General features: G+C 40.6%; 1 protein-coding gene across 1 annotated transcript; it reads right to left on the bottom strand.

Moving 5' to 3' along the window:
- Window positions 1-9942: 9942 nt before the first annotated feature.
- LOC147260275 (uncharacterized) lies at window positions 9943-18082 on the bottom strand. The gene is made up of 7 exons (XM_086205400.1): window positions 17980-18082; window positions 17661-17758; window positions 17100-17492; window positions 16738-16914; window positions 16210-16397; window positions 14417-14640; window positions 9943-12134 (listed from the first exon to the last, which is right to left on the bottom strand). Exons 3-7 carry the CDS (start codon window positions 17218-17220, stop codon window positions 11528-11530), a joined length of 1317 nt encoding a protein of 438 aa, XP_086061526.1. The 5' UTR covers window positions 17221-17492; window positions 17661-17758; window positions 17980-18082; the 3' UTR covers window positions 9943-11527.
- Window positions 18083-18462: the final 380 nt, after the last annotated feature.

Below are 18462 nucleotides of genomic sequence, written 5' to 3'. Positions count from 1 at the left end.
GGCGGTGGCATACTAAACACAACTTGTCATTCATAAAAAATTTTTACAGCCTGAGTGAATTTTCCCATTATCAAAAGCAGCTTTTTGGGTAAAACTCAGCAAAAAAGTATGACGTATGAAGTGTTTGTTTAGCGGTTCTGGAAAGTGTTGCATGCTGATGGATTTTGGCAAATCAGACTTGTATCGCTGTGCTACTTTTGTCTTTTATTACTTTCTGTCCTCATTTGTCCTGAATAAAGGGGGCGCATTATTGGAGGGGTAGTCTGCACAAGACCTACTCAGCAACAATCTAGAGTAATGACCCTGTGCTGTATTTATACTCTAAAACTACAACATATGGCCATTACTGAGCAACCCCGCGGCAAACAGACAATTACACAATGATGAGATGTGATATCGATCATTTGTTCCTTGGGACACTCTTGGATATTAGTTCAGCTGTGTTTACTGTAGAAACCTTATTTGTTCTACTTTCTGATGCTACAGACCTTTTTACCTCATCTTCCCCCAAACATCCAGCTCTGTTGCTCAGCGATGGTCATATCGCAGACGATCCAAAAAGGCCGCTGATTAGAAGCGCAAGAAGTCTAAATAATAAAATGAATACCGGCTGAATTCCATTTAGTTGCTTGGGTTTCAGGGTCATGATATTGCACATGCTGGCTAATGTCACACATGCATGACTTTCTGAATCATCCAGTATAACATTTGAGGGTTTTCCTGCAATATCAGGTCCAAAGGTCTGCTCCTTTCATCACTTCACAGCATGTTTCTCCTGCAGTCCCAGGTTTGTTCACGAAATTTGAACTGAAAATGTTTTGTGTACTCGAGGAAAAAAAACGCGATTCTCGTTGTTGTATGAATTTTTATGACTTCTGGACTATAAACTAACTAAACTGAAACAAACTGAGGCTAATAAATTACTAGCTTTTTAAAGAAACTTCTTGTTTTCAAATCATATCTCAAGTTTATTGGATTTTATTTGTGTTTTTGTTGTTTTTAAGCCAGTATCAATATTTGGGAGTTGAAAAAAAAAATTATTGGAAAGTTTTTAATTTAATTGGCCATATAAAAACTATGAATGTGCTGAGCAGGATACTTTATAGTTGAAACATTTATTTTCAGTGCTCTCTGGTGGGAAACACATAAAATTACAACAAATATATTGAGCATTTCTATACATATTTTGTTTTTCATTGGCAGACTTGCTGATACTGGAATCTCTGTGATAAATCAGCTGGTAGAGTGGCTCAGTTTATCAGATGGGCTCTGCTTGAATTTTGTCTCATGAAAAGCCCTAAAAATGTTCAGAATAAAGAAACAAAGGAGATTACATCAGTATTCTTGACAGCTATGGGCTCTGGCATCTTTATTCCTTTTGAAATCGGTTATTTATCGCCTCACAAATACACTTTCTAAAAGATTATTCATTTCGTGTGATGCTTTTACATTGTTATCTCTTTTACAGATGGAAATTTGTGGCAAAAAAACACTTTCTTTTCTGTCTGCTCGGTTTCACGAATATCCTATTCGATATGATGACATATTCCTCTGAGGAGATGGTTAACAGATGACCAGTCCACTTCATAAGGTCAAATACAGACCACTAGACCAGCTATTTGTGTTCTCTCTAACATCCATGTCTGTTCTAAGCAGAGATGTGTTGCAGGGCTGTGTGCTGCTTCTGCTGCTGCTGCTGTCGTGTGCTGTGAAATTCCTCTGCCAAATAAAGTTCTCATTGACCCGCCCTCAGCAAACACGCTATGACAGTGTCCAGGGGAGACCCAACAGAGCACCGATTCAGCTGCCTGCAATTGGATCCCTCTTCTTCATACAGAGCCCCCTCACAGTTTGTCCTCTCCAGGCTGAGAGGAAGAGAGCTCACCACCTCGACAGAGTACTTCCTGTATACCTGAGCTGCATCGGATGTGAGCTTTTTGTTACTGCAAGTTTTTAGTTCCCAGACAAGACGGGTTATGTCCTCCCTGACAGTGGAGGAGCCCAGAGGATTATTTCTGTTCTGAGAGTTTAAAGTTTCTTTGGGATTTAATGAAAATTTCTGGAGCTAGTGTTCTCAAACTGTTTTCTTGAACCAAATAAAAAGAGGAAAGTTTTAAAGGGACAGTTACACATTTCAGGTATCATACTTTCTTGCTGATAGATGAGACAATTAGGCTTGACGCAAGAATGTGGGAACAGGTCTGATCATAGAGTAAACTGTGCGTAAGAATGACTGTGGCATACAGCAAAACATTTTGAGTTCCAATTTGTTCGGAATTAGGACCAGAATTTAAGAGAGGATCAGCTTAAATGTGGAGTCGGACTACTCTGTGCACTTATCATTTCCACCATATTGTCCTCCTCCTCAATTGAAAAAAAAAGCAACATACAGAAAAACTCCCAGAATGTGGCAACCTGCGTCTTGGTTGGCGTAAACGACTCTTTCAGACTATTCGATGGTTGTGTGGTTGGATCGAGTTGCTGCTGTAGACATGTAGCTTATTGTGTTCCATTGTGATAGAACCTTTAACATAAATCCAGCTTTTAGTTGAAATGATGGTGGCTTATGACAAGAGAACCTCTGACCCAGCAGGAGGTATCTAGTTATCTAGTTAGTTACCTTAACTCTGCCTGAAGCTTGTTAGTATTGTGTTTGCTAGTTGTCTATCTGGAAGACTGCAATGTCTCTGCAACGCCTTGAGGGAATGTGCTCATATTTGCAATGATAAACTGCAAAGATTTTGTTGATCAAAGGGCAAAGGTCACTCTTATCACATGTGTGCTTTACGTGTCACATTCTTGATGATATTTCTGGAACAGCTGGAGAGAATTTCTTCAAATCTACCACAAATGTTCACCTAGACTTATGGGTGAACTGAAAAGATTTCAGTGGTTAAAGGTCACTGTCAGCTTTGATGAACACAATATTTCAGGGATGCATCAAGAGGGAGAGTCGAAGCGATGTGATGGAAACATGTTGCAAAGGCATACAACCAGAATGTTGTATTTCTAGTTTTTGCTCCTGCTTTGTGTCAGAAAAAATAAATTCGAAAGCATGCAACAGGCCCATTGACATTTGCAAACAGTCAGGATGACCACGACCAAAAAGTAAAACATGACATCAGTGGTTGACATCAAAATGGTTGCACCCGCATTATCACCCTCCATGTTGGGTTACCCTGCCAATGTTTATGGACACATTTTTTCTATTAATTCAATATAATAACCATAAGAAATTTTATCAACAAATGCAGGAAAGTCTATCCCTTCAGATTTAAGATGAAGGCCATGAAAATGTAATTGTTCTGTTAAGTCTTTCCAGATTTTTCTCCGGAGGATAAATGGGGATTTGTGTTCTGATACATCGCCATGGTGGTCCTTGACATGAAAATGTTTGAAAACACCTTTCATGCCCTATGGGTCAATTTAATATTCGATTTCCTACCTGACAGCAGTTCATCAAGAGTCGCCTTCTAAACGGAGCAAAGGCCAAAAATGTATTTCATAAAACCATGATTGAGCACTGGAGGAAGAAGAAATTAAGTAGGGTAGCTTATCTTAAAAAGAACCAGAGGCAAGTTTTTCTATTAGTGTTTTATGAGTTGATTTTCATTCTCCCATCACATGTGACTGCCATCATGTTCCCCCCGGCCGTAACCACTGACAGGTGTGGATAGGTCCTGTGACTGTTTATACTCCAGACCATTGGTGGGTAATTGAAGTCAGCTGGCCATATCCCAGACATTACAATGGATATTAGAATTTTAGTGTCTGGAGGAAATTAGAGGATTTCCCTGTAGACAAGCAGTGTCAACGTAACTACCATCGCTACGACGCATCTATATGAATCATGTTAGAAGTCCCATTATTTATGAGCAACCTTCGCTTCTTCTTCTTTTTTTTTAACGGAGCGTAAATGCTGCGGTGATTTAGTTCCTTTTAAGTTTGTTGAAACAATTACATTAACCAAAAGATGTTATGATCAATTTAGTTTCATACATTTTTATATGAGGCCTCATAATACGAATTTAGAGACAAGAACAAGTATTCTTTCATATGATGGAAACTCTTTCTGATAAACACAGAGTCTTTTGTTTTACTCCCATGTTGTGGGGAATTGGGGCCAGCTGAGCGCTGCAACCTCTGTCCAGACACAGCTGGATCCAATAAAGCATGCCCTGGTGCTCTGTTTACCCATTCCATACGTTATATCAGGAAATTTACAAGAATGTTCCTCTCATTGATGTTAGCTGAGGCCAAATTTAGAGGGATATAGTAGAGTGTCTCTTTTAAGAGTAATAATTAACATGTTGCTGGATGAAAGTTAATGAGGCTATAGGTCAATGTTGACATCCCCTCCTCTTAAGTACCAGCCTATCATAGACGGGCTCTCGACCATGAGAGGTTATTTAAACTCTCACGCTGCCATTATGGAGTTGAAACGTGGGCTGCTTGCACTTTTGATAGGCGCTATCTCAAAGGTGATCTGTGACCTTCAATCCATCCATCCTACACATTAAGGGTCGCAGGGGGGCTGGAGCCTATCCCAGCGTCAACGGGCGAGAGGCGGGGTACACCCTGGACAGGTCACCAGTCCATCGCAGGGCCAACATAGAGAGACGAACAACCATTCACACTCACAGTCACACCTACGGTCAATTTAGAGTATCAATCAGCCTAGTCCCCAATTGCATGTTTTTGGACTGTGGGAGGAAGCCGGAGTACCCGGAGAGAACCCACGCAGACACGGGGAGAACATGGAGACTCCAGAAAGACAGAAAGATCCCGTGCCTGAGCCGGGACTCGAACCCGGAACCTTCTTGCTGTGAGGCCACAGTGCTAACCACTGCACCACCGTGCAGCCCGACCTTCAATCAGAATTTTCAAATTTAAAAAAAAAAAAAAAAGGAATTCAAGAAGTTGAAATGAAATGCTAGTCAGTCTGTGGGTGCATTTTGCTGAGTGAGCATCTTATGAGTGGGCAACCCAAATATTTCATTGGCCACCATATTAAAAGCTGCTTGAATTCTTCAAAATAATCGAAAGGAGTCCAGAGCTTCCTGTCTTAGCTCCTTTAGCACATCAGAGGAGCTAATGCTACACCACAATACCAGCAGCACTCATACATGTATGAACGTTTCTGTCTCTTAAAAATGGCAGTTGCTATCAAGCAGCAAAGCAAGACTACAAACGTTGCACTGACCGTAATCACTCTACTACCTATTGGTGGAGGGAATCCACGGAGATGCTAACTTCTGGTTTGGTTATCAAAAATACGTCATTCCTTCAGCAGTCTGTTGGCTTTCTCTCCAATTTAATTGCAAAAATGATTTTCAGAAAATCTGTAAAAGAAGATTCTTCTTTATGTGTGTATAAGGAGCTGGTTCATCCAGTAAAATTCCTTGCTGCAGCAACTTTGAAAGTGGCACACCACTTGATCGATCGATCGCCAAAACAATCAATCCACACGATCGTCAGCGAGGGTCACATATCATCCTCAATCATTTGGCTCTCCATTTTAAGATTTGTTCCATAAGCTATATAAGACAGCATCAACAAACATGCATTATTCATGAACAAAGATAAATACATGTTCTGTTCATCAGGCAATAAGAGGAACTTGGAACAAAGCCCAGTGTTAGGCCAGACCTGTGTGCTCAAGTAGCTGGTTTTGTTTTTGTTTTGCTCTTTTGAAAAAAAAAATGTTATTAAAGATTAACTTCAGCTAATTTCAGTTGATTTTCCCTGAGATCAGTTGGAATAATAAATATGTGTGAATTGGATTAATATACACAAATTGCAGTGGTTAGCACTGTCACCTCACAGCAAGAAGGTTCCGGGTTCGAGCCCCGGCTTGAGCTTGGGATCTTTCTGTGTGGAGTCTGCATGTTCTACCTGTTCCTGTGTGGGTTCTCTCTGGTACTCCAGCTTCCTCCCACAGTCCAAAGACATCAAGAGGGGACGAGGCTGATTGATACTCTAAATTGACTGTAGGTGTGACTGTGAGTGTGAATGGTTGTCTGTCTCTGTGTGTTGGCCCTGAGATGGACTGGTGACCTGTCCAGGGTGAACCCCGCCTCTCGCCCGAAGGCCGCTGGGATAGGCTCCAGCCCATGAGATGCACAAAGGATCCCTCCATTCTCAAAATAACAAGAATGGTGAAACAATATGTCTCATGCTAATACCTGGTCTGTATATTGCCAGGATTTGCTATGAGGGCTGCATGTTAAGTAAATATATTTGACTTGATTTATGGCTTTCAGTCTGTTAGTGTATCATCTGAGTCTCCATGCCAGAGCTGCAGTACACACATTTCCTGGGTTAGCACTCAGCACTAAAACATATTTAGAAGATAAAACACTGCAGTCATGATGTAAACTAAGACTGAATTGAAAATAAAGCAAAATCTCTTGAACACAAAGTCTGGATCCTTCTGAAGGCCACATTAGATGTGTTAATTATTGCCAATTCCTTACCCGCGGAGCTGCAGAAAGACAGACGCAGCTGCCAAGTCAGAAGCATTGTTGTGGTGACATTTGAGTGGAGGATCAAACTGCTGATGAATAATCCATATTGAAAAGCTGTCTTTCTTCCAAATGTCAAACAGCAGCAGGGGCCATTGTTCAATGAGCAAACTCTAAAACGTTTCATTCACCGTCATGACAATGCCGAGCCACGTAGTGAATGTGGCAATGACGGGTGCACTGAACATGAAGTTGTTCATAATTCCAGCAGTTTAAATACTGAAGAGTTTGACTGATTAAACAGCTCGAGCTGAGCGGGTCCTTTAATGGGAAATATTTCAGACTGCTATTCATATAATCTTGTGATAGATGTATTTCAACGATTACTGATGATTTTGACCATTAATTTAAAGGAAGTGATATATTTCACACTGCTTCTGCACTGAAATTCTCGTTCAAAATATTACCTGATTTGCAGATGCAATTATATCACAATCTCATGATGATTTGCAAAGTGGGTCTTCTCATTATTCATGTGTCACTCAAGTCCAAAACTTTGTTGTTCTAGTCTGCCTTAACACTCGCAGCGCAAAGGATGATGGGAACACAAGGGCTGGTGGTGACTGTAGTTCCTACTTCACTCATTTCTGGTGGAAAGATTAAAAACACTTTTTATATGGAAAACATATATTTTGAAACTGAAATATACATATATATGTAATATCCATAGAGACAATACATAAGTTTTGGTTAGGTTGGCAGTGACCTGTAGCCCATCAATATGTATTATGTATGTGTGTGTGTGTGTGTGTATATATATATATGCAGAGAGAGACACACACACACACACACACACAATCTTGCTTGTTTGTTGTATATACTGTATATAATGGATTGACAGTATGGCAGATAAACAGTGGCAGCTGTTGACAGATGTGTAGAACCTTTGCGTGCCTCGTTGAAGAAACTCTGATTTGCTAAAGCTGACCAGCCAATCAGAGTGATGTCCCTCACAACAACTTCCTCTAACAACTCAACCTGCCCAGTTGGCCAGAAAACTAAGGCTAATTTGCACCGGCAGGCATCGGTGGAGCAAAATCTGAAAAATGTCCGCTGAACTCATTCTCGTAGCGAAATTTCACTTTTCACACGTTTCTTTACAGGCCACTTTGTCCTCTGTAACACAATGAAAATGTCTTAGCAACAAGGCTTGCACAGTTTGCTCCCTAACCCTCCAACCCCTCCCACAGACTCCAATATTGAGACCATGAGGGGAAAAAAAGAGGGGGACTGGTTATATTTCCCTCATTTATTACACCACAAACGAACGAGCTATATTACATATCACTGAGTTCAACAGTCTTCTGTCTGCGGAGGTCTGCGATTGTTACACTGCTTTCTTGAAAAAAAGTTTCTAACCACTCTTAGATTGGCTTTCAAATCGGTTTATAAGTTCTCTATCGCTTGAGAAATGAGAATATTTGGCTTTCCTGTAACGTCAGCGTTTCATGCTTCATCATCACAGCCAAATCCAGTCTATAAATTGCTCTCTTCCTCTGAATTATAAAAAGGACCTGTTATGTGAAGAGATCTCACTGCAGCACTACATCTCACAGATTTAGAAACCCTCGCTCTCATCCTCAGCCAGCCTTTCTATGTCCGTCCTCTTGTGCAGAAAATACGAGCCAATATCAACTTCCTGCTCTCTTTTCACTATTTATTGTTGCAGTAAAGAGATGAAGACAAAGATCTTAATTCTACCATTAATCGCAATCTTCCTGTTAGTGCTGTAGCTTACCTGATAAGCTTTCTGTTGTCGTAAATTAATCCTCCACTGCTGCATTTGGCAAGCAGAGAGATTCTAATTATCCAGTCATAAAGCTAGGCAGCGTTTCAGGGCTTTAAGCATCTGTACACATGAAAAGACATTTCAAACTTAATAACAAACAGCTTCCATTGGTCACGCCGCATGAGTAATATCTGATTTGGATGGACTAGACAAAATAAATTAGCGTTTGCCTGCGGTCAGTACAGAGCAGACCTAGATGGACTCAACAGTGGTCTTCCTGTTCTGACAGGGGTCCACCTCCTTCCACAAACACAAACACACCACCTTGGGTTCTAAATGTAGGCGGAAAATAGAGCCACTGTACACAAATATACGGCCAAACCCATCTATTCCTCCATGTCATAGACTGACGCAGACTGTTTCTGGCACACATCCTCCAAGGGAAAACAATCTGTCCCTGCATGCTTTGGTTTGAATTTAAGTGGTTGTGGTGGAAGCGATGAATGTTTCGTGAGCTAGTTCTGTTTAGAGTGGAACAGTTGGCAGTGGAAAAGCCATACATTTGCAAAGAGAAATGACGAAAAAAAACACAAAAAAAACCCCAAAACTTCAGGTTAATTCAGCAGGTAGAACACGTGGAACATGTCGCGCTTTGCTTTGTAACAGCTTGATGTGTACTATTCACGAACAGGTTTGCTTTCTATTGGCAAAAAAAAAAAAAAAAAAGCTATTCAACTACAATTTTGAAGATTTCTACAATTTCTGCATGAACAAGCTGCCCACAGTCTTTCTTGTCTCCTAATCTCATTTTGTTCCTCAAGAGGCAACAGGGAGTCACTCTAGGAACAAAGACTGATCTCTCCAGAACTCATCACAGTGAGGCAAATTCATTTCGGCTGCTTGATTTAATTCCGTCAGTCATTTTATGTTCGAATTTGAATTGAGTGGTTCTTATCTGCAAATTGATGAAATATCACTTGAAAATTCTGCTACATTTTGGAGGCAAATGTCAACTTTTGTTTGACAGTTTTTGTTACTCATCACATTGTAGATCTGACTTTCAACCTATGATTTACAACAAAGACTTAGTTTCTCAACAATTTCTTATGGGTTAAAGCATTTAAATTCACCTAGTCTAGACGAACTACAACGTTAAACTGCTAGTTAAAACTTGTATGTGTTAGGAGGGAATGGTGATATAGATTCAGTCTATATTATATCTTTCACATTATTCTCTCATTGTCAAAATATTGCTGTTAGCTAAGTTGCAAACCTAGAGACACTTGCTAAAAGAACAGTTGACAAGTTGCAAAAGCTTTCCAGCTACCAACAATTGAGCATCCAGTTGTTAAAAAAAAACAAAAAAAACTTACGTAATAATGGACCTTCAGACAAACACAGTACCCAAATAAATTGCATCACCTTGTACAGGAAACTCAAAGGAAGCCTGAATCCTTGAACTCCCTAACAGGGCTGGTTACCATTGTTCTCTATTTTCATTTTTGTTGTTGCTGTTTTTCTCTTTTGTTAGACTTAAGTAACTCAATTCTTGTAACTTCCCTACGGCAGAGAATCACTCAACCTCCCTCAGTACACCAGTGTACTGGATGTACTGTAGTACTTCTCTGTTCAGAAGAACATCACTTTTTAATTTTTTAAGGTTCCAGTTCACCTATAAAGATGAATGAAAGACATATTTAACGTGATTATTTTCAGACTTTACAAACACTAAGGCATCATGTGACTGATCCTAAAAGTTCCAGGCCTGAAGCAGGAACAAACTTGTAAATTACACACAGGCTGAGCCTCACTGACTGGAGGTCTTGTGTTCGGGAAGGCAGTTGAAAGAGACTTGGGGATTTGTTTCATGCTGATAACAGTAGCAGGCGGACAATGGGGGTCACTGATCACAGTTTTATTTGTAACAGAGAAGCATGAAACCTTATTGAAGGAGACAAAGAAATACAGTACAGCTTTTGTCTTCGGATCAATGCTCAGCCAGGGATGACGGTGGAACACTTAGTTCTGTATTCAGATCAGCCAAAAAGAAGCCAAACAACATTATGCATTCCTTTTTAGTGGCTATAACAAAATTCTGCCACCATCTACAAGACTAAGCAGCACTGACCTTACAAAATAACCTCTTTGCTGTCGTTACAGGGAGTTTTAAATATACCACAACATCCTACATACAACACCCTGATACCAGAGTGCAGGATAACATCTTAAGATGCAATCTTCAGGTGCTCCAGTCTCATTTATCTGTCATCCTCTTGGGACTTTGGGTGAGTGTCTTTATCAGGGTTCTACAGACAGGAATTTGCAAAGACTTCAGATGAAATATGGATGGATTGGTTCCAGCGGAATCAGTACTGGCAGCATTGAGAGGAAGAGATAATTACCACTTTGACAAGCTTTGATCACAGGTACAGTTATTCTCAGAATGTCAGTGTTGATAGAACAGTGAGATGACAGACCCAAACTTCATATGAATTTGTCCTACTTTTTCTGTCTTTTTACTAAGTTTGTGACAAGAAGTACTGTCTGTGACGCAAAAAGGCAAAATGAGGGGTAGTTGACATGTCGAAGCTTAGCTGTCCGTAACTCTTTTGATTTGTGGTAGCAAAGAAGGAAGTCTGATGATTGCCAATCAGAAGTACCGACAGAGAGAGAGAGAGAGAGAGAGAGAGAGAGAGAGAGAGAGAGAGAGAGAGAGAGAGAGAGAAAAAAAGTTGTTAGCCATCTGTGACCTGTAAATACTGTTGGTGGGTGGAATGAATCACTGTGGTTTTCTTTTTGTCAGGGGGTAGCAAATTATTCAATAATACGACAGAAGGATCAGTGAGGCTTGAGTTGGAGTCGGTTTTAGCAGAGAAGGAGGTGTGAAGTCATGAGTGGTAACGTTAGTGGGAGGGAGAGATAAAAAAAAAAAAAAAACTGAGGTGAGGATGTAACCTCACCACGGAGAAGAAAGGTTCAGTTCATCAAGATCTCTCTGAAGATGTATCCAGACCACAGGACAGCCTGAAAGCAGACTCCTACACTTCCTCTTTGGGTTAAGATGCAACATTTGCTTACAGGTCTACCCAGTTATAAGATGCAAGAAATCTTGTGTGCATGTTTCAAACAAGTCAAATGAGTCATTATTCCTCTCTGACCTCAAAATGTAAACAGAAAAATGCCCGTTTTTCTCAAGTGAGCGCTTTGTTTAGTACGTTACACATTGTGAGGTGTCATGATTTTGATTACATTTTTCTCCCACTGCATCATTTCATCAGTATTTCACCTCTTCCTGTATCCTACTCATGAGTCCTGAGCTGATGCTGTTCTCCTGAAGGCTCAGATGTCTGAGTGGAAACTGTGTCCTGCAAAGCAAAGCCCCCATGATGTCGTTTCCTCCCACGTCGCTGATGCTGTTCTTGTCCAGATCCACCTTCTGTAAACTGATGTTCTCTTTCAGAATATCAGCCAGGAGTCTGACCCCGGGGTCTCCTAAATTGTTCTCATCTAAAATGATCTGAGTCAGTGAGTTGTTCCCTTTCAGGCTGTCAAAAAGTTCTTTCCAAGCTGCCAAGTCAGCGCCACTAGTCTGAGCCAGCCCCAAATACTGCAGATATGAGTGATGCCTCATATATGACGACAACACTCTGATCCCATTGCTGCTCAGGTTATTACCCCCAATATCCAGTTCCACAAGTGCAAAAATCTTAACAGAGCTCCACCTAGTGTTTAGTAGTCGTTGAAGGAGAACGTTTTGCTCTGTTGGGAATAAAATTGCTTGTTGGATGGCAGCAGCAGTTTTTGCTGTTTGTTCCTGCAGCTCAGCTATTCCAGTCAACAGGGTCAGCACTCCGTGGTCACGCAGTTTGTTTCCAAACAAGCTGGAGACAGAAGAAAAGAAAATTTGCTTTGATTCCCCCATAAACGGATGGAAGACTTTATTTATATTATTATAAATCATTTCAAACACATCACAATTTTTCTCAGTGAATATATTTTGAAAGGTGCTATTGACGTGAAATTTTTCACCAGATGTCAATCACCCACACATGCAAAGAAATCCAACCTTAGATGTCCCTAAATTAAGTTATATGTAATAAAATGGAATGACACAGGGAAAAAGTATTGAAGCCACTTACTTAGATTTATTTACTACTTTGTACAAAAGCCTTCATTGGTGATAACAGCTTCAAGACGCCTCCTGCATGGAGAAACTAGTTGCATGCAGCGCTCAGGTTTGATTTCAGCCCATTCTTCTACACAAACAGTCTTCAAATCTTGAAGGTTCCGTGGGCCTCTTTGATGAACTCTGATCTTTAGTTCTTAGTTTCATGGATTTTCTATTGGATTCAAGTCAGGTGATTGGCTGGGCCATTCTAGCAGCTTTACTTTCTTTGTCTGAAACCAAGTGAGAGTTTCCTTGGCTGTGTGTTTGGGATCCTGGTCTTGCTGAAATGTCCACCCTCGTTTCATCTTCGTCATCCTGGTAGATGGCAGCAGATTTTTATCAAGAATGTCTCGGTACAATTTTTCTTTCATCCTTCCTTCAATTATATGACGTTCTCTTCTGACCAGACTTTAGTCTCCTGGTATTTCACAGGTTTGTCTAAATGTTGTGCAGCAAACTTTAAATGAGCTTCAACATGTTGTTTCTTCAGTCTTGCGTGGTGAGTGTGCATCCAGGCCGTGGCTGTTTTGTGCATTACTTGTTGTTTCCTTCGAAACAATTGTACCTGCTGATTCCAGGTCTTTCTGAAGCTCTCCACAAGTGGTCCTTGGCTCTTGGACAACTCTTCAGATAATTCTTTTAACTCCTCTGTCAGAAATTTTATGAGGCGCATCTGGTCGTGGCCGGTTCATGGTGAAATGATGTTGTGTCCACTTCCAGATTATGGTCCCATGTGCTCACTGGAACATTCAGACTATTTCAATTCTATTCAATACTATTTTCCTATGTCATTCCATTTTTCAACACATAACTTAACTTATGGACATCTAAGGTTGGATTTCTCTGCATTTGTGGGTTGCATGGGTTGTTACCAACATCTGGTGACATTTCATGTCAGGAGCACCTTTAGAAACATATTTACTGAGATGGTGACACGGTAACATATATGATTTGTGTTGTCCTGCAGCTTTGTCATGATATTTTTGTGGTAAGAGAATTCCATCTCAGGAAAAGATTCTGCACAATACGTGACTGACTGTCCTTGGTATTTCGTCTGATTGATCCATTTATTAAAATGAATGCCTAAAATGTTGCACAACTGCACAACAAACTTGGTAGCCTTGCAGAATGCCTTGTTTCTACATAAAGACATCTGGTGCAGGCATGTGGAACAATATACGCAGAGGGAGCGAGAAATCCCCCTGGTTAGCCTGCAGTTACATGTTAATTTTGTCATTTTTTGGACATCTACTTATGTGAAATCTCTGCATGGGATTTGTACACGCTAGATATAGCTAATAATCCTTTTGGAGGCTGTAAGCTCATTTTTGCTTGCCTGCTGTCAATGGTTTATTGGAAAATGCACACAGGGAAGAGTTTGGCGAACACATTAGAGATCACAGAGGTTCCCAAATGATTAAACTCTCAGTGTGTAATACAAAATTACAGATATTAGACATACATACGTGGAAATGAGGCATAATACTAAGGAACGGACACATTTTCTTGGCAGGGAGAAGCTGCTTTCTGCTGGATCTCCTAGTTAACTGGCAAGTGCTCAGAGCCAAAAAAGTAGTCCAGCACAATCACTGTACATTTATTGGACACATGTGGAAAGTATTTCTCTGCCAAAAGACATTATAAGTAAATTTCCAAACTAACACTTTAAACATACTGTTCTTTTAAATGTGATATGAGTTTGCACTGTACTGAACCTTCAATATTTCCAGCTGTGCTGCAGAGATATTAACTGTGTTAAGTAGGAAAAACACTCACAGGACGCTGGAGAAATTATTTTCATGAAAAAGAGTTGTACTGCGAATCGACATGTTTGAGGGCTGAGATTTATATATCCCGATTACAAGATCATCCTTGTTTGTTTCTGTCTCTTTTCACTCAGTATGATATGTACTGCTGCTTCAATTTGATTATTTTCTTTTCTCAGAAATTCACTATGTTTGTATCGCTTTGGAGTAAAAAATTTCTGGGACTTACAGTAAACTTTTGACCTGTGGTTTCACTCTCAGAACATCCAGCAGAATATGCGCACCATACGGGCCAATGAGGTTGAGGTTGAGGTTGAGCAGCGTGACCTCGGACAAGCTGTTCTTCAGGGCTTCCGCCAGGCTCAGCAAAAGGTCATCTGTCAGGTCCGTGTTCCTTAGAACCAGCTGCTCCACCTCATCAGATGTATTCAGCACCGTCATCATGGCATCCAGCTACAGTAACAAACCAGAAGAATTTCACAAGACATCTGAGAAGTTCTTGTTGGAAGTGGTTTGGTGTAAGCCTCTACAAAGAACTTTCCATTCCAAAAGTTAAAAACATATTCTCCAAAAGGTTTCCTTTTGAATGGAAAGAAATTATGGTTGTACATTTTACAGTTTATCCACTGGGCTTCTCAAAGATTTAATAAGGCATCGGGATGTAGAACTATGAAAAAAGTTTTTGGAGAGTTTTTCCCTAAAAAAAATACAGCTTTTTCATCCTTACAATCCAGGTAGAAAATGGTCTCCCACATGAGGCTGCAAGACTCTGAGGAAGAAATACAAATATCTCATCTAACTTGTGGTTCACCTCAATCTCGAGACAGCAAGTTTCTATCACACTGGCATTGTTAAAAGAGAGAAATCCCATCAGATAGCACAGGCAGATTAAATTTCTTTTATACAGAGATACATTTTTGCATCGGGGCCCTGAAAGTAGAGTATCCCCAATATATAGTTGTTCCTGTTTGTGTTTGAGTGCAGAAAAGCACCAAAATGTGTTTGCTGGGATTGAGATGTGAGCAGGACAGGTGCTGGAGGTTTTCTCAACACCAAGTCGTTGATAAGAGTCCAGAGAGACATATGGTCTGGCTGACAGCCATGTCCACCATGCCATTTTGCTAGACCTTGAGGAATTTTTCAGGCTCTGCGGGAAGCTTTTTCATCATGATGGCTACGACTGAGCCAAACGTCTGCCTGTCCCAGATAACACCCAGTGACCATTTGTTTGAACCTTTTTTTTTTTTTGTGTTAACCACCCAAAATCACTCAGTATCAAATGTGCCAAATAAATGCTGAAACTTTATCTTCATTTCACACGTGTAGTGTATTTCATTACTAATGTGTGGAAGGAAGGTATTTGCTTCTTGAATCATAACTTTTCTAATATTTTAGAATGATGTGTGCTGTTAAAAACAGTAAATGAATGTCCCTTACATGCGAGCCCTTTCATCCAGCGCTCATTGAGCTCATCATGTGTTAACACATTTAAGGTGTATAACTAAGTATATGAAGTAGCCTATGTAGCTCTTACAGTTAATTTATTGATATCGTGGAGATGTGACTTGCAAATGTAGGAACATGTATTCATACTGGAACATAAGTCAGGGAACTTTCCAGGGTTTTAAGTCTGGAATTTTAGCAAGCTAATTAGCTAGTGTGTTAGCAAGCTAGCTGTTTTAAGAAAATATGTAATATGCCTTTCAGATTCCCCCCCCCACACACACACAAAAAAAAAAACCCTCACTAACCAGCTATGAAAAAAAAATTCACATGTGCCTGGCATGACATCTGCCCAGCCATGATTACTCTCATTTAGGGAAAGGACAGACACAAGTTACACACTATAGCTTTAACTTTAAGTATGGAAAATTTGGATTATTACCTGACTATTGAAGATGTTTGGTTGGAAAGGAGACAAAGTACAAGGACTGTGATTATTTCATGGGTCTGTCGCCAGCAATTTTTTTGGCAAAAGACTTTGTGGCAAAAACACAGGCTTGTAATGATTACAATACACACCTGCGCCTGCAGGTTCTGTCCTTTAACAGGCTCTTCTTCGCCAACACTCTGGCGGCCTTTGTCCCTGTCTTCGCTTGGCTCTCTGTCAGGCTGCAGGGCAGCGTCACTCTCTGCACTGAGCTCCACATCTGAGCTGGGAGCTTTGGGGCATGATGACAGCTTCTTCTGGAGCCGGCACCTCTCCAGGACTTGGCATACAGAGAAGGAAAAAAATTACTCGCGCTATAAAGCTGTCTCTCCTGAAGCCAAGAGCACATAGTGATATTGATACCCACAACTGATCTAAATAATATAATAAAACTGCAGTTGGTCTGATAGGGAAAGCAGATCTATTTTCGCAAGATTTATGCATGAGAGCATGTATGTGTGTCTGATTAACCTCTCCCTCATCTCCCGTCAAGCAGACTTTGTTGAATGCACCACTTTGTTGTAAATTCAGCCTTTTCTGCCAAAGTGCATTATGTAAATCAGTTACAACACTCAGGGGGATTCCAGTTCGTTCTACTGTGCTACGGTTTCTTTGCTCACTGTTTGCCTTGAACCAGTTGTGCTTGTTTGGGCCTCGCTCCAATTCAGCGCTCATTTCCACAAATTCTTCATAGAAGTCCTTCAGTCTTCCCCCATCTCTGTTTTTCCCATTTGATCCCAGGTCCTTCTGTTTCTCTGTGTTCTGCTTAGTCAGTGTTTCTTCATCCTGCAATGAATCTTTAAAAAGAAACACACTTGTTCTTTCTCATTTTATTCCCACACAGAATATTAAATGAATATACCACATGCAGATGGATTGAAGGTCATCCACAGCTTCACATCAAAGAATGGAATATTCTATTCTTCTCTATTTTCCTTTTTGTCTTACAGGAATGAATAAAGGCACTAAAAGGAACGCTCACCTAGGTCTCTGCTTGTCTTGTTTGCTTGTGGCTGCTTCGTCTGCAAAGTTGTGCTGGTTGTTTTCATGTGTTTCTCCTCTTGTCTGGTAGACAGTACTTGGTCCTCACATTTTTCTGACATAGTTGACCTCTGCAACACCTCTGAGCTCTCGCTGTCTTGTCCTTCGTCCCCTCTGGTACAGCTCACTGTCTCACATTTACTTGCTTTCTGATTAGTTTGACCTTTGTGCCGTATCTTCTTGGAGGTCTCTTTAATCCCGGCTACGGGGGGACCTTCGCTGTCTGTGGATCCAACACCTCCGTCCTTGATTTGTCTCTTTATCCTCCTCACAGTTTTTTTTTCTGGTTTGCTCGGTATAAACAGAGGGGATGATGGACGTGACTCAACGGTGCCTGTATTGGAGACAAGAGAGACAAACTAAAGGGGAAAAAAGCTTTGTAAGGCATTTTGTCTTTAACTAGAGGCTATAATCAAGGATTGGGCCTTCTGTCAAAAAAGAGTTGATGAATAAGCTTTAGGAAGTAATGGAAAATGGAGACACTCATTTCCAGGCTTTGTACCATTGCCAGAGCTCCGCTCTAGAGGGAGAATTAAGTTCTCTTTGGTACCGTTGTTCAGTTGTTGGCAAGAGCTGCATTTGTTTCGAAGACTTGTACATCTGAAAAAAAGATGAAAAATATGCTTTCATTGTGACTCATATTCCCTCCACTGTTCAGGCTACCACCACCAACACCATTTCCTCATGTCAATATTCATCCTTTCCCCCTCACAATACATTATACCTACAGAGCAACGAGTTTAACCGATCTCTTTTGACTGGTACTAATTTCTAATTTTCTGCCAACAATGTTCAGTGTCTCGTAGAGGTTGAAATCAGACCTGTAGCAGGGCACCCCACCAGCCAGCCAAGTCAGTCTGAAGCAACTCTTCCTGCCCTGTTGGAAGCCAGGAGCATAGCGGTACTCACAGCAGGAACTGATTCTGGCAACCATGATGCCATTAACATACAGGGTGGCACTGAAGGGGAAGCCTCTGTGTCTTTGAGAAACAAACTGGAACTGCCCTAAAAAGCACATTGGGAAAACTACCATGAAGGAAAAATTATGTTATATTCAGTTTTTGTAATAGAATCACTTAGGTTATTATCTTCTCAGCATTTTGTTCAGCTGGTTTTGCATTGATATGAACCAGGGTGATTATTCTTGACGTCTGTGGAGAACTGCAGAATCCAATACAAAGCGTGGTAAATGTATTTATGTGAAATCTCATCCTACACAGGGCGACCCAAAGTTCTCTGGAGAAATACACTGTACAGTACTGAAATTAAATGAATATAATAAAATGCAAAATATAATTTAAAAA

Source organism: Aulostomus chinensis, chromosome 6 (assembly GCF_037954235.1).
Source record: "Aulostomus chinensis isolate RoL2024-O1b breed Wild chromosome 6, RoL_Achi_v1.0, whole genome shotgun sequence".
Lineage (NCBI taxonomy): Eukaryota > Metazoa > Chordata > Actinopteri > Syngnathiformes > Aulostomidae > Aulostomus > Aulostomus chinensis.
Note: the sequence above shows the minus strand (reverse complement) of the source record. Positions and strands in the feature narration are given on the sequence as shown.

Excerpts from the sequence above, each read along its gene's own strand:
- LOC147260275 (XM_086205400.1), bottom strand. The coding sequence starts at position 17,220 with ATGTCAGAAAAATGTGAGGACCAAGTACTGTCTACCAGACAAGAGGAG. Across the intron at positions 16,915-17,099 it reads CAAGACAAGCAGAGACCTAG|ATTCATTGCAGGATGAAGAA; the intron begins GTGAGCGTTCCT and ends TTCTTTTTAAAG. Across the intron at positions 16,398-16,737 it reads CAACTGGTTCAAGGCAAACA|TCCTGGAGAGGTGCCGGCTC; the intron begins GTGAGCAAAGAA and ends CTGTATGCCAAG.